General features: G+C 61.4%; 1 protein-coding gene across 1 annotated transcript in view; it reads left to right on the plus strand.

The window, feature by feature from the left end:
• LOC116958227 (transmembrane protease serine 3-like) overlaps window positions 1-14,348 on the plus strand; it is a 34,232-nt gene that overhangs the window by 10,191 nt on the left and 9,693 nt on the right. Inside the window, exons 5-10 of the mRNA XM_076056070.1 lie at window positions 34-162; window positions 2,149-2,192; window positions 5,154-5,316; window positions 7,419-7,597; window positions 10,037-10,132; window positions 11,449-11,591. Coding sequence (XP_075912185.1) covers window positions 34-162; window positions 2,149-2,192; window positions 5,154-5,316; window positions 7,419-7,597; window positions 10,037-10,132; window positions 11,449-11,591 — 754 coding nt within the window. The remainder of the gene's footprint in view (window positions 1-33; window positions 163-2,148; window positions 2,193-5,153; window positions 5,317-7,418; window positions 7,598-10,036; window positions 10,133-11,448; window positions 11,592-14,348) is intronic.

Below are 14,348 nucleotides of genomic sequence, written 5' to 3' on the forward strand. Positions count from 1 at the left end.
GCCCCTCCCCCCCTCGCCCCCCCCCGACCCCAGCGGGGTGGCGTCCCACTCCGAGACGTCGCTCTCCTCTGTGGAGGCGTCACTGCAGCAGGCCGTGACGGCGCTGGGCAACCGCACGGACACCAACTTCGACCTGGGGGTGCACACCGCGGTGGTGCCGCGGTGAGAGGGCGGTGGTGGCATTGGGGAGTCGGGGTCCCAGCGTGGGGCGGGTGGGCAGTAGGGCGGTAGGGTGGGTGGGTGGGTGGGCGGTAGGGTGGGTGGGTGGGTGGGTAAGGCGGTAGGGTGGGTGGGTGGGCGAGTGGGCGAGTCGGCGGGTGGGTGAGTCGGTGGGTGGGTGAGTGGGTGGTGTCGGTGAGTGGGCGAGTGGGCGAGTGGGCGTATCGGTGGGTGGGCGAGTGGGTGAGTGGGTGAGTGGGTGAGTCGGTGAGTGGGTGAGTCGGTGAGTGGGTGAGTCGGTGAGTGGGTGAGTCGGTGGGTGGGTGAGTGGGTGGTGTCGGTGAGTGGGCGAGTGGGCGAGTCGGTGGGTGGGTGAGTGGGTGAGTCGGTGGGTGGGCGAGTGGGCGAGTCGGTGGGTGGGTGAGTGGGTGATTCGGTAGGTGGGCGAGTGGGCAAGTCGGTGGGTGGGCGAGTGGACGAGTCGGTGGGTGGCGAGTGGGTGAGTCGGTGGGTGGGTGGGTGGGTGAGTGGTGAGTGGGTGGGTGGGTGAGTGGGTGAGTCGGTGGGTGGGTGGGTGGTGAGTGGGTGAGTCGGTAGGTGGGTGAGTGGGTGAGTCCGGTGGGCGGGTGGGTGAGTGAGTCGGTGAGTGGGTGGGTGGGTGAGTCGGTGGGTGGGTGAGTGGGTGGGTGGGTGGGTGAGTGGGTGAGTGGGTGAGTGGGTGAGTCGGTGAGTGGGTGAGTGGGTGAGTCGGTGGGTGGGTGGGTGAGTGGGTGAGTGGGTGATTCGTTGGGTGGGTGAGTCCGTGGATGGGTGAGTGGGTGAGTGGGTGAGTGGGTGAGTCGGTGGGTGGGTGAGTCGGTGAGTGGGTGAGTCGGTGGGTGGGTGAGTGGGTGAGTCGTTGGGTGGGTGAGTGGGTGAGTCGGTGGGTGGGTGGGTGAGTGGGCGAGTCGGTGGGTGAGTGGGTGAGTCGTTGAGTGGGTAAGTGGGTGAGTGGGTGAGTCGGTGGGTGGATGAGTGGGTGAGTCGGTGAGTGGGTGAGTGGGTGAGTCCGTGGGTGAGTGGGTGAGTCGGTGAGTGGGTGAGTGGGTGAGTCGGTGGGTGGGTGAGTGGGTGAGTGGGTGAGTCGGTGGGTGGGTGAGTGGGTGAGTGGGTGAGTCGGTGGGTGAGTGGGTGGGTGAGTGGATGAGTGGGTGAGTCGGTGGGTGGGTGAGTGGGTGAGTGGGTGAGTGGGTGGGTGGGTGAGTGGGTGAGTGGGTGAGTGGGTGGGTGGGTGAGTGGGTGAGTCGGTGAGTGGGTGAGTCGGTGAGTGGGTGAGTGGGTGAGTCGGTGGGTGGGTGAGTGGGTGAGTGGGTGAGTCGGTGGGTGGATGAGTGGGTGAGTGGGTGAGTGGGTGAGTCGGTGAGTGGGTGAGTCGGTGGGTGGGTGAGTGGGTGAGTCGGTGGGTGGATGAGTGGGTGAGTGGGTGAGTGGGTGAGTCGGTGGGTGAGTGGGTGGGTGGATGAGTGGGTGGATGAGTGGGTGAGTGGGTGAGTGGGTGAGTCGGTGGGTGAGTGGGTGGGTGGATGAGGGGGTGAGTGGGGTGAGTGGGTGAGTGGGTGAGTGAGTGAGTCGGTGGGTGAGTGGGTGGGTGGATGAGTGGGTGAGTGGGTGGGTGGATGAGTGGGTGAGTGGGTGAGTGGGTGAGTCGTTGGGTGGGTGAGTCGTTGGATGGGTGAGTGGGTGAGTCGGTGGGTGGGGGGGGGTGAGCGAATGAGAAGATTGCCCAGTTCGATTCCCGCTCACGGCCACCAACACCGGTGACGATTACCTGGTGCGGTGTGTAGTAATCAACCCCACTGGGGAGACAAAGGCGGCCGGGCGTGGTGCTCGCCACCCACCCCCTCGTGTGCCGTGCCGGCCTTCACATGTGCTGCTCGCTAACAGCACTTGCCCCTCCAGTCTGTTGAGGCTACACGGGGGATCTCTGTCTTTGTTTTTATTTGATTGCAGATCCTCGTGTCCATCGGGTAAGGGCATCAGCCTCAAGTGCATCGGTGAGTAGTGTGTGCAGTCCACCAGTGGATAGAGCATCTCTCATCCAGTAGTGTCTGTGTGTGTGTGCGTGCATGTGTGTGCGTGCATGTGTGTGCGTGTGTGGGTTTGTGTATGCTTGTGTGTGATGAAAGTTGCAAGCGAGAATTTCATCATCGCTTGCGGCTGGGATTGGCATCGTCCCCAACTCCTCCTGGTGTCGAGGGTAAATGGGCGAGGTTTAGGACTGTGACTCATGCAGCTGCAATGGCTGCTTTAGGTACGCGGTCCAGACCTCCCCAGAGACCCTGGCTGACAGAGGAGGTGTTCAGGATGGTTGAGAAAAAGCGACAGGCGCACTGTCATCGGCTACAGAATCCCACGTCAGAGAATGAGGAGGCTTACCGCAGCCTTCGCTCGGAGGTTCGGAGAGCCGTGAGGCGTTGCAAGGATGGGTGGTGGTCGCGGGTTGCTGAGGAGATGGAGTCTGCCTCAGTGGCCCATGATCACAAATCTCTATTTAACTCCATCAAAAAAGTAACCTGCAGCGCCACACCTATTACCATCATTAGGGGAAAAAACGGTGATCCAATCTCCGACCCCCAGGAACAGGTTTGCAGATTTGCTGAGCATTTCTGTGAGGTCCTGGGGAGGGAAATCCCTCAGCCAGGAAAACATCGTGGCACAAAGTGAGGATGACCCTGCTGAGGCTGCGGTGCCTCAAATATTGGAAGAAGTCACCCCCTGTGAGTGGCTGGCTGAGGTGCCATCTGTTGAGGAAGTACTGAAGGCAATCCGGAGTCTGAGACCAGGAAAGGCAGCAGGCAGAGATGATCTCCCAAGCGAAATGCTGAGGGAGGGTGGCGTTTGTGCACAGACTGCCCTATATGACATCATAACAACGGTCTGGACCACTGGACGGGTTCCGCAGGATTGGAAGGATGCCCTGGTGGTCCCCCTTTTTAAGAAGGGGGACTGCACAGACTGTAACAACTACAGGGGCATCTCACTCCTCAGTGTGCCGGGAAAGGTCCTGGCAAGGATTATTCAGCATCGCCTTGCCAGGCACGCTGAGGAGAGGCTTGCGGAGCCCCAATGCGGTTTCAGGAAAGGGCGGTCCTGCACAGATGCCATATTCTCTGTCCGTCTGCTACAGCAGAGGTGTAGGGAATTCCAACAAGACCTACATCTCTGCTTTATTGACCTGGCCAAGGCCTATGATACCATCAGCAGGCCTGGGCGCTGGGTTGTTCTTCGTGCTTTTGGAGTACCTGACCCTCTGCTCACGATTATTAAGGACCTTCATGATGGTGAGCGGGCCCGGGTAAAACTACGTGGCCGGGAGTCAGAGCCATTCCCTGTACACCTTGGGGTGCGACAGGGATGTCCTCTGGCTCCCACATTATTTAACATCTATTTTGTCCACGTAGTTCGTGAAGCCTTCAATAGCTGTACCGGGGGAATCTCCATATGGTACAGATATAATGGGAGGCTGATCGATGCCCGGGTGCGGTCAAGGGATGGCTTCCCTATTGCTCAACCACGTTATGTATGCTGATGATTTGGTAATAGCTGCTAAGTCGGAGGAGGAGTTGGAGACGCTGCTGCTGAGACTGGAGCGTGCCACTAAGAGGTGGGGCCTTACCATCAGCCCCACCAAAACTAAGCACCTGCCTGGGTATTTTGTACCATCAGACACTCCACCCCCACAACTCCCAATCGGTGATGGGGCAGTTGTGGAGAGAGTGAAGAGTTTCCCATACCTGGGCAGTGTGCTTATGACCGGCTCCGTTTAATAGCAGAGGTCTCACTCCGAATCAGTCGAGCAGCAATATCTTTTCATCGGTTGCGTAACGCTGTGTGGAAGCAACCTGGTCTGTCGCTCCGCACTAAGCTTCAGGTCTTCTCGGCCACGGTCATTCCCTCCCTTCTCTACGCTTGCGAAACGTGGACCCCCCTAATGGAACATTTTCGCCGGTTAGAAACATTTAGGCTGGCCTGCCTACGATCCATCCTGGGTTTAACCAGACTGGATTGTGTGAGGAGCTCACAAATCCTGAAAGATCTGGGCAAGGTCCCATCGGTGAGCTCCTCCGGCGGGCAAGGCTGCGATGGCTGGGTCATGTAGCCCGCATGCCCAGCCACCGCATGCCGAAACAGCTTTTGTTCGGCCGGATCGAGGGGGCTAGGCGGGCGCGGCACGGGCTAGAGAAGAGATGGAGTGATGTGGTACAGGAGGACGTGGAGCTGAGTGGACTTGCCGATGACTGGTACCAGCGGTGTCAAGATCGGCCTCTGTGGAGGAGGCTCGTGAAGGACGCTACTGGGCAGTTGGAGGTAGTCGCCCTCCAACAACAACGGAGGGCGGAGGAGCGACGCTCAGAACAACGAGCGGAGCGCCGGGTGGCTTAAGCACAGCAGGTTGGCACAGTAGGGGGCACAGGTGGTGCATCAGCCAGTCATCTCACTCAGTCCACCCGTGGCACCTGCTGGGTCTGCCCCGTGACCTCCTGCCAGCGGGCGTTCGACACTTCACGTGGCCTCAGGGTGCACATAGCCTGGCACAAGCGTCGTGGTGACGTCACCGCCACTTAGTGGTGAATGGCGGTTGTTGTTGCACGTGTGTGCGTGCGCGTGCATGCGTGCATGCACGTGCGTGTGTGTGCTTGTGGGTGTGTGAGTGTGTGTGTGTGCGTGTGTGTGTGTGCGTGTGTGTGCGCGTGTGAGTGAGTGGTGGCACAGCGGTTAGCGCGCCGCTGCACTACGTCCGGATTTCGATCCCCCGCTCGCGGCCAACGCCGGTGGCGCTTGCCCGAACCAGTCCTGGGCCTCCCCCAGCTCGACTCGTTCCTCTCAAAATGCGCACACCCGTTGCGGTGTGCGCGGTAAACATCTTCACTGGGGAGACAAAGGCGGCCGGGGCCGTGGCGCTGGCCACCCACCCCCCTCGCGTGTCCCCCGGCCGTCCCCGTTTGTGCGTGCAGACTGCGGCAAGAGCACCGTGGTGAACCGCATCGTGGGCGGCGTGAACTCGGCCCTGGGCCGCTGGCCCTGGCAGGTCAGCCTCCACTTCCAGGGCTCGCACGCCTGTGGCGGATCCCTGGTGGCTCCGGGGTGGCTGGTGACGGCGGCACACTGCGTGAGCCAGTGAGTCGCCCGCCGCGGGCCCGCCGCCGCTCTTCACCGCCACCGCGATTCACCGCCACCGGCACCACGCTCACCGCCACCACTCCCACGCTCATCACTCTCACGCTTACCGCCACCACGCTCACCACCACCGCTCTTCACCGCCACCACGCTCACCGTCACCATTCCCACGCTCACCGCCACCACTCTCACGCTCACCGCCACCACTCCCACGCTCACCGCCACCACTCCCACGCTCACCGCCACCACTCCCACGCTCACCGCCACCACTCTCACCGCCACCACGCTCACCGCCACCACTCTCACGCTCACCGCCACCATTCTCACGCTCACCGCTCTCACGCTCACCGCCACCACTCCCACGCTCACCGCCACCACTCCCACGCTCACCGCCACCACTCTCACCGCCACCACGCTCACCGCCACCACTCTCACGCTCACCGCCACCATTCTCACGCTCACTGCTCTCACGCTCACCGCCACCACTCCCACGCTCACCGCCACCACGCTCACCGCCACCATTCTCACGCTCATCACTCTCACGCTCACCGCCACCACTCTCACTGCCACCACTCCCACGCTCACCACCACCACTCTCACGCTCACCGCCACCACGCTCACCGCCACCACTCTCACGCTCACCGTCACCACTCCCACGCTCACCGCCACCACGCTCACCGCCACCACGCTCACCGCCACCGCTCCCACGCTCACCGCCACCACTCTCACCGCCACCACTCCCACGCTCACCGCCACCACGCTCACCGCCACCACTCTCACCGCCACCGCTCCCACGCTCACCGCCACCACTCCCACGCTCACCGCCACCACTCCCACGCTCACCGCCACCACTCCCACGCTCACCGCCACCACTCCCACGCTCACCGCCACCACGCTCACCGCCACCACGCTCACCGCCACCACTCTCACGCTCACCGCCACCATTCTCACGCTCACCGCTCTCACGCTCACCGCCACCACTCCCACGCTCACCGCCACCACGCTCACCGCCACCATTCTCACGCTCATCACTCTCACGCTCACCGCCACCACTCCCACGCTCACCGCCACCACGCTCACCGCCACCATTCTCACGCTCACCGCTCTCACGCTCACCGCCACCACTCCCACGCTCACCGCCACCACGCTCACCGCCACCATTCTCACGCTCATCACTCTCACGCTCACCGCCACCACTCCCACGCTCACCGCCACCACGCTCACCGCCACCATTCTCACGCTCACCGCTCTCACGCTCACCGCCACCACTCCCACGCTCACCGCCACCACGCTCACCGCCACCATTCTCACGCTCATCACTCTCACGCTCACCGCCACCACTCCCACGCTCACCGCCACCACGCTCACCGCCACCATTCTCACGCTCACCGCTCTCACGCTCACCGCCACCACTCCCACGCTCACCGCCACCACGCTCACCGCCACCATTCTCACGCTCATCACTCTCACGCTCACCGCCACCACTCCCACGCTCACCGCCACCACGCTCACCGCCACCATTCTCACGCTCACCGCTCTCACGCTCACCGCCACCACTCCCACGCTCACCGCCACCACGCTCACCGCCACCATTCTCACGCTCATCACTCTCACGCTCACCGCCACCACTCTCACGCTCACCGCCACCACGCTCACCGCCACCATTCTCACGCTCACCGCTCTCACGCTCACCGCCACCACTCCCACGCTCACCGCCACCACGCTCACCGCCACCATTCTCACGCTCACCGCTCTCACGCTCACCGCCACCACTCCCACGCTCACCGCCACCACGCTCACCGCCACCATTCTCACGCTCATCACTCTCACGCTCACCGCCACCACTCTCACTGCCACCACTCCCACGCTCACCACCACCACTCTCACGCTCACCGCCACCACGCTCACCGCCACCACTCTCACGCTCACCGCCACCACTCCCACGCTCACCGCCACCACTCTCACCGCCACCACTCCCACGCTCACCGCCACCACTCTCACCGCCACCACTCTCGCTCACCGCCACCACACTCCCACGCTCACCATGCCGGTTGACCGAAGCCCCCCACCCCCCACCCCCACCCCCCCGCCCCCCCCCCCAGGAAGAACTACAACCAGGCGTCCAACTGGGTCGTCTACGCCGGCTTCCTCAACCAGAACCAGATGGCGTCGGCACAGAAGTCGGCCGTGCAGCTCATCTACGTGAACAAGAACTATGACGCTTCCACGCAGGACTTCGACATCGCCCTCATGAAGCTCGCCTCGCCCGTCACCTTCACGAGTGAGCGACGTGGGGGGCACGGGCCTGTGGGGGGGGGGGGGGGTGGGGGGCAGGTCGCGTCCGTGACGGTGTTGGGGGGGTGAGTAGCGGTGGTGACAGCGGTTTGAGGCGCCAGCGTCCCGCGGGGGGCCTGTGAGTGGGGTGGTGGCGATGTCACCGTGGGGTTGTGTGTCTGTGTGTGTGTGTGTGTGTCGGTGTGTGTGTCTGTGTGTGTGTGTTGGTGTGTGTCTGTGTGTGTGTGTGTCGGTGTGTGTGTGTCTGTGTGTGTGTGTGTGCGTGTGTCGGTGTGTGTCTGTGTGTGTGTCGGTGTGTGTCGGTGTGTGTGTGTGTGTCTGTGTGTCGGTGAGTGTCTAAGTCGGTGTGTGTCTGTGTGCGTGTGTGTGTGTAGGTGAGTGTCTAAGTCGGTGTGTGTCTGTGTGTGTGCGTGTGTGTGTTGGTGTCTGTGTGTGTGTTGATGTCTGTGTGTGAGTGTGTCTGTGTGTGTGAGTGTGTGTGTTGGTGTCTGTGTGTGTGTTGATGTCTGTGTGTGAGTGTGTCTGTGTGTGAGTGTGTCTGTGTGTGAGTGTGTCTGTGTGTGTGTCTGAGTGTGTGTGTGTGAGTGTGTCTGTGTGTGAGTGATTGTCTGGACCGGTCCTGGGCCTCCCCCTGGGTCGACTCAGCCTCGAATGAGCACCTGGTGCAGTGTGTAGTAAACATCGCCACTGGGGGAGACAAAGGCGGCCAGGCGTGGTGCTGGCCACCCACCACCTCGTGTGCCGTGCCGGCCTTCATAGGCGCTGCTCGCTAACAGCACTTGCCCCTTTAGTCTGTTGCGGCTACACGGGGGATCTTTGTCTTTGTGTCTTCGTGATTCGTCCTCGGTGACGATCGCGCGAGATGTTGACTACCTCGCCCGGTATGCAGGAGGTCGTGGGTTCGATCCCGACCCTCACGCCCGCTGCTGCTGCTGCTGTATATTTGGAGTCTGCGTCTCTCTCTCTCTCATCATCATCACGGTGGCTATGAGATGTTAACTACCTCGCCTGGTATGCAGGAGATCGTGGGTTCGATCCCATCCCTGACAACACCTGCTGCTGTAGATTTGGAGTCTGCGTGTCTCTCTCTCTCATCATCATCACGGTGGCTAGGAGATGTTAACTACCTCGCCTGGTATACAGGAGGTCTGTGTCTCTCTCATCATCACGGTGGCTATGAGATGTTAACTACCTCGCATGGTCTACAGGAGGTCTGTGTCTCTCTCATCATCACGGTGGCTATGAGATGTTGACTACCTCGCCTGGTCTACAGAAGCTCGTGGGTTCTACCCGACCCTGACGCCCGCTGCTGCTGCTGTAGATTTGGTGTTTGTGTCTCTCCGTCTCTGTCCCTCCACATTTAGAATCAGTGCCACGAGTTCAGAGCATTTGGCTGCTGCTGCTATAAACTGTCCACGTGATGATGATGAGGAGGCGCTTCGTTGTGAGCTATCAATTGTGATGGCCATGTCGCTTCTGAAAAAGAGGCTCCACACGAACCCTCTCACGTGACACACGTGACCACCCCCCTCCCCCCTCTGTGACACACGTGACCACCCCCCTCCCCCCCACCACCTATGTGTTGCACCTGACAACCCCTCACCCCCTCCCCCCTCTGTGACGCACGTGACACCCCCCTCTTTGTGACGCACGTGACACCCCCCTCCCCCCTCTGTGATGCACGTGACACCCCCCTCTTTGTGACGCACGTGACACCCCCCTCCCCCCTTTGTGACGCACGTGACACCCCCCTCTTTGTGACGCACGTGACACCCCCCTCCCCCCCTTCTGTCACCCACGTGACACCCCCCCCCTCTCATCCACGTGACACACCCCCTTCTGTCACCCACGTGACACACCCCCCTTCTGTCACCCACGTGACACACCCCCCCTCCCGCCCCGCCCCACCGTGCCCGCAGCTCCACCATGAGGCTACACGGGGCACCTTTGTCTTTGTGCGTGTGGGTAACCGCGAGGCCGCCGCCGACGGCACGGGAGCATGGCCGCCAACGCCGGCGGCGATCATCCCAACGACCGGCCCTGCCCCCCGGCCCCCCCCCCGGCCCCCCCCCCCGGCCCCCCCCCCCGCCCCCCCGCCCCCTTCTCCCCTAGGTCGACCCGGCCTTCAGACGAGCACACCGGCACGGTTGCGCGCCGTGAACATCGCCGCCGGGAAGACAAAGGCGGCCGGGCGCGCGCGGTGCTGGGCCACCCCGCCGGCCCATCGCGCAGCGTGCCCGGCGCTGCTACTCGCTCGGCGGCACTTTCCCCAACACGGTTTAAAGGCTCCACGGGGGATCTTTGTCTTTGTGTCGCCACCACCGCCACCACCACCACCACCGCCACCGCCACCACCGCCACAACCACCACCACCACCACCACCGCCACAACCACCACCACCACCGCCACCCCTCCACACTCGCAGGCAACGTGAAGGCGGTGTGCCTCCCCACGGCGGGGACTGACTTCGCCGCTGGGACACTTTGCTGGATCTCGGGCTGGGGGTTGATGGTGGAGGAAGGTGAGGAGCGGCGACTCCCATCACCGCCACCATCGTCACCACCACCACCGCCACCATCGTCATCACAAGCTCTACCACAGTCGCCAACACTCCCGTGTCTTCACACCATCATCACCATCATCACCACCACCACCACCGTCACCACTACCACCACCACCGTCACCACTACCACCACCACCACCACCGTCACCACTACCACCACCATCACCGCCACCATCGTCATCACTGCTCTACCGCAATCACCAACACCCCCATGTCTTCACACCATCACCACCACCACCATCGTCATCACAAGCTCTACCACAGTCGCCAACACCCCCATGTCTTCACACCATCATCATCACCACCGTCACCACCACCACCATCGTCATCACAAGCTCTACCACAGTTGCCAACACCCCCATGTCTTCACACCATCATCATCACCACCGTCACCACCGCCACCATCGTCATCACAAGCTCTACCACAGTCGCCAACACCCCCATGTCTTCACACCATCATCATCACCACCGCCACCATCGTCATCACAAGCTCTACCACAGTCACCAACACCACCATATCTTCACACCATCACCACCACCGTCACCACCGTCACCACCACCACCGCCACCATCGTCATCGCAAGCTCTACCACAGTCACCAACACCCCCATGTCTTCACACCATCACCACCACCGTCACCACCGTCACCACCACCACCGCCACCATCGTCATCGCAAGCTCTACCACAGTCACCAACACCCCCATGTCTTCACACCATCATCATCACCACCGTCACCACCACCACCACCATCGTCATCGCAAGCTCTACCACAGTCGCCAACACTCCCGTGTCTTCACACCATCACCACCACCGTCACCACCGTCACCACCACCACCGCCACCATCGTCATCGCAAGCTCTACCACAGTCACCAACACCCCCATGTCTTCACACCATCACCACCACCGTCACCACCGTCACCACCATCACCGCCACCATCGTCATCGCAAGCTCTACCACAGTCACCAACACCCCCATGTCTTCACACCATCACCACCATCGTCATCACAAGCTCTACCATAGTCGCCAACACCCCCATGTCTTCACACCATCACCACCACCACCGCCACCGTCTCCATCACCGCCACCACCATCGTCATCACAAGCTCTACCACAGTCACCAACACCCCCATATCTTCACACCATCACCACCACCACCACCACCGTCGCCATCACCGCCACCACCTGCAACCACCGCAACCACCACCACCGCCGCCACCACCGCCGCCGGCACCACCGCCGCCGTTGACGCCGCAGCCGCTCTCCGCTTGCAGGCGACGTGGCCAACACGATGCAGGAGGCACAGATCCCACTCATCGGCCTCAGCACGTGCAACGCACGTGCCATGTACGCCGGCAGGCTGACGCAGCGCATGCAGTGTGCCGGATACGCCGCGGGGGGCGTGGACGCCTGCCAGGTGACAGAGGACCCCCCCAACCCCCCACCCAACCCCCCACCCAACCCCCCAACCCCCCCCCCCCACCCCGCGCACGTGCCGCGTGCCCGCACGTGCCGGGTGACGACGCGCAGCACTTGCCAGCTGATTGCCGCGCGTGCCGGGTGAGGAATTCTCGGCGCGTGCCGGGTGATGATATCGCAGCACGTGCCACGGGCTGGATGACGAGAGACGGCGCGTGCCAGGTGTACGACGCGCAGCACGTGGCAGGTGACGACGCGCAGCACGTGCCAGGTGACGAATCACAGCACGTGGCAGGTGACGAATCACAGCACGTGCCAGGTGACGAATCACAGCACGGGCCAGGTGACGAATCGCAGCACGTGCCAGGTGACGAATCGTAGCATGTGCCAGGTGATGAATCACAGCACGTGCCAGGTGATGAATCACAGCACGTGCCAGGTGATGAATCACAGCACGTGCCAGGTGACGAATCGCAGCACGTGGCAGGTGACGACGCGCAGCACGTGCCAGGTGACGAATCACAGCACGTGGCAGGTGACGAATCACAGCACGTGCCAGGTGACGAATCACAGCACGGGCCAGGTGACGAATCGCAGCACGTGCCAGGTGACGAATCGTAGCATGTGCCAGGTGATGAATCACAGCACGTGCCAGGTGATGAATCACAGCACGTGCCAGGTGATGAATCACAGCACGTGCCAGGTGACGAATCGCAGCACGTGGCAGGTGACGAATCACAGCATGTGCCAGGTGATGAATCACTGCACGTGCCAGGTGACGAATCACAGCACGTGGCAGGTGACGAATCGTAGCACGTGCCAGGTGATGATGCACAGCACGTGCCAGGTGACGAATCACAGCACGTGCCAGGTGACGAATCGCAGCACGTGCCAGGTGACGAATCGCAGCACGTGGCAGGTGACGACGCGCAGCACGTGCCAGGTGACGAATCACAGCACGTGGCAGGTGACGAATCACAGCACATGGCAGGTGACGAATCGTAGCACGTGCCAGGTGACGAATCGCAGCACGTGCCAGGTGACGAATCACAGCACGTGGCAGGTGACGAATCGTAGCATGTGCCAGGTGATGAATCACAGCACGTGCCAGGTGACGAATCACAGCACGTGGCAGGTGACGAATCACAGCACGTGGCAGGTGACGATGCGCAGCATGTGCCAGGTGACGAATCACAGCACGTGCCAGGTGACGAATCACAGCACGTGGCAGGTGACGAATCGTAGCATGTGCCAGGTGATGAATCACAGCACGTGCCAGGTGACGAATCACAGCACGTGGCAGGTGACGAATCACAGCACGTGGCAGGTGACGAATCGTAGCATGTGCGATGTGATGACGCACAGCGCGTGCCAGATGATAGACGGCACGTGTCAGATGAGAAACAGCAGGAACCACGTGATGTCACGCGGCACGTGCCAGGTGACGTCACGTGGCACGTGACAGGTGACGTCACGTGGCACGTGACAGGTGACGAATCAGAGCACGTGCCTCCTCCCCTCTTCCTGCATCCCCTTGCGCACCGCGTGAGCGAGTGTGCGTCTGCGGGTGGGCGTGTCTTTGTGCGTGTGTCTTTGTCTGTGTGCGCGTGTCTTTGTGCGTGTGTCTTTGTCTGTGTGTGCGTGTCTTTGTGCGTGTGTCTTTGTCTGTGTGTGCGTGTCTTTGTGCGCGTGTCTTTGTCTGTGTGCGCGTGTCTTTGTGCGTGTGTCTTTGTCTGTGTGTGCGTGTCTTTGTGCGTGTGTCTTTGTCTGTGTGCGCGTGTCTTTGTCTGTGTGTGCGTGTCTTTGTGCTTGTGTCTTTGTCTGTGTGTGCGTGTCTTTGTGCGTGTGTCTTTGTCTGTGTGTGTCTTTGTGCGTGTGTCTTTGTGCGTGTCTTTGTCTGTGTGTCTTTATCTGTGTGTGTGTGTCTTTGTCTGTGTGTGTCTTTGTGCGCGTGTCTTTGTGCGTGTGTCTTTGTCTGTGTGTGCGTGTGTCTTTGTCTGTGTGTGCGTGTGTCTTTGTCTGTGTGTGCGTGTGTCTTTGTCTGTGTGTGCGTGTCTTTGTGCGTGAGTCTTTGTCTGTGTGTGCGTGTCTTTGTGCGTGTGTCTTTGTCTGTGTGTGCGTGTGTCTTTGTGCGTGAGTCTTTGTCTGTGTGTGCGTGTCTTTGTGCGTGTGTCTTTGTCTGTGTGTGCGTGTCTTTGTGCGTGTGTCTTTGTGCGTGTGTGCGTGCCTTTGTGTGCGTGACGGACCAGCGGATGCGAGCCCATGTCCTTGACACCAGGACCTACCGTGGAGCTGATCTGCCCTCTGACCATCGACTAGTCATCTGTAAGATGCACCTGCCATTCTTCCACTCTGGTGGATGGTGTACACCCAGGACCCCATTCCAACCTAAAATGGCCTGGTCTCAGCTAGCTGATGAAAGTTGCAAGCGAGACTTTCATCATCGCTTGCGGCTGGGGTTGGCATCGTCCCCCACTCCTCCTGATGTCGAGGGTAAATGGGCGAGGTTTAGGACTGTGACTCATGCAGCTGCAATGGCTGCTTTGGGTACGCGGTCCAGACCTCCCCAGAGACCCTGGCTGACAGAGGAGGTGTTCAGGATGGTTGAGAAAAAGCGACAGGCCCACTGTCATCGGCTACAGAATCCCACGTCAGAGAATGAGGAGGCTTACCGCAGCCTTCGCTCGGAGGTTCGGAGAGCCGTGAGGCGCTGCAAGGATGGGTGGTGGTCGCGGGTTGCTGAGGAGATGGAGTC

This window comes from Petromyzon marinus, chromosome 74 (genome assembly GCF_048934315.1).
Source record: "Petromyzon marinus isolate PM22_M1 ecotype Great Lakes invasive population chromosome 74, UKy_Petmar_22M1.pri1.0, whole genome shotgun sequence".
In the NCBI taxonomy this organism is placed as follows: Eukaryota; Metazoa; Chordata; class Hyperoartia; order Petromyzontiformes; family Petromyzontidae; genus Petromyzon; species Petromyzon marinus.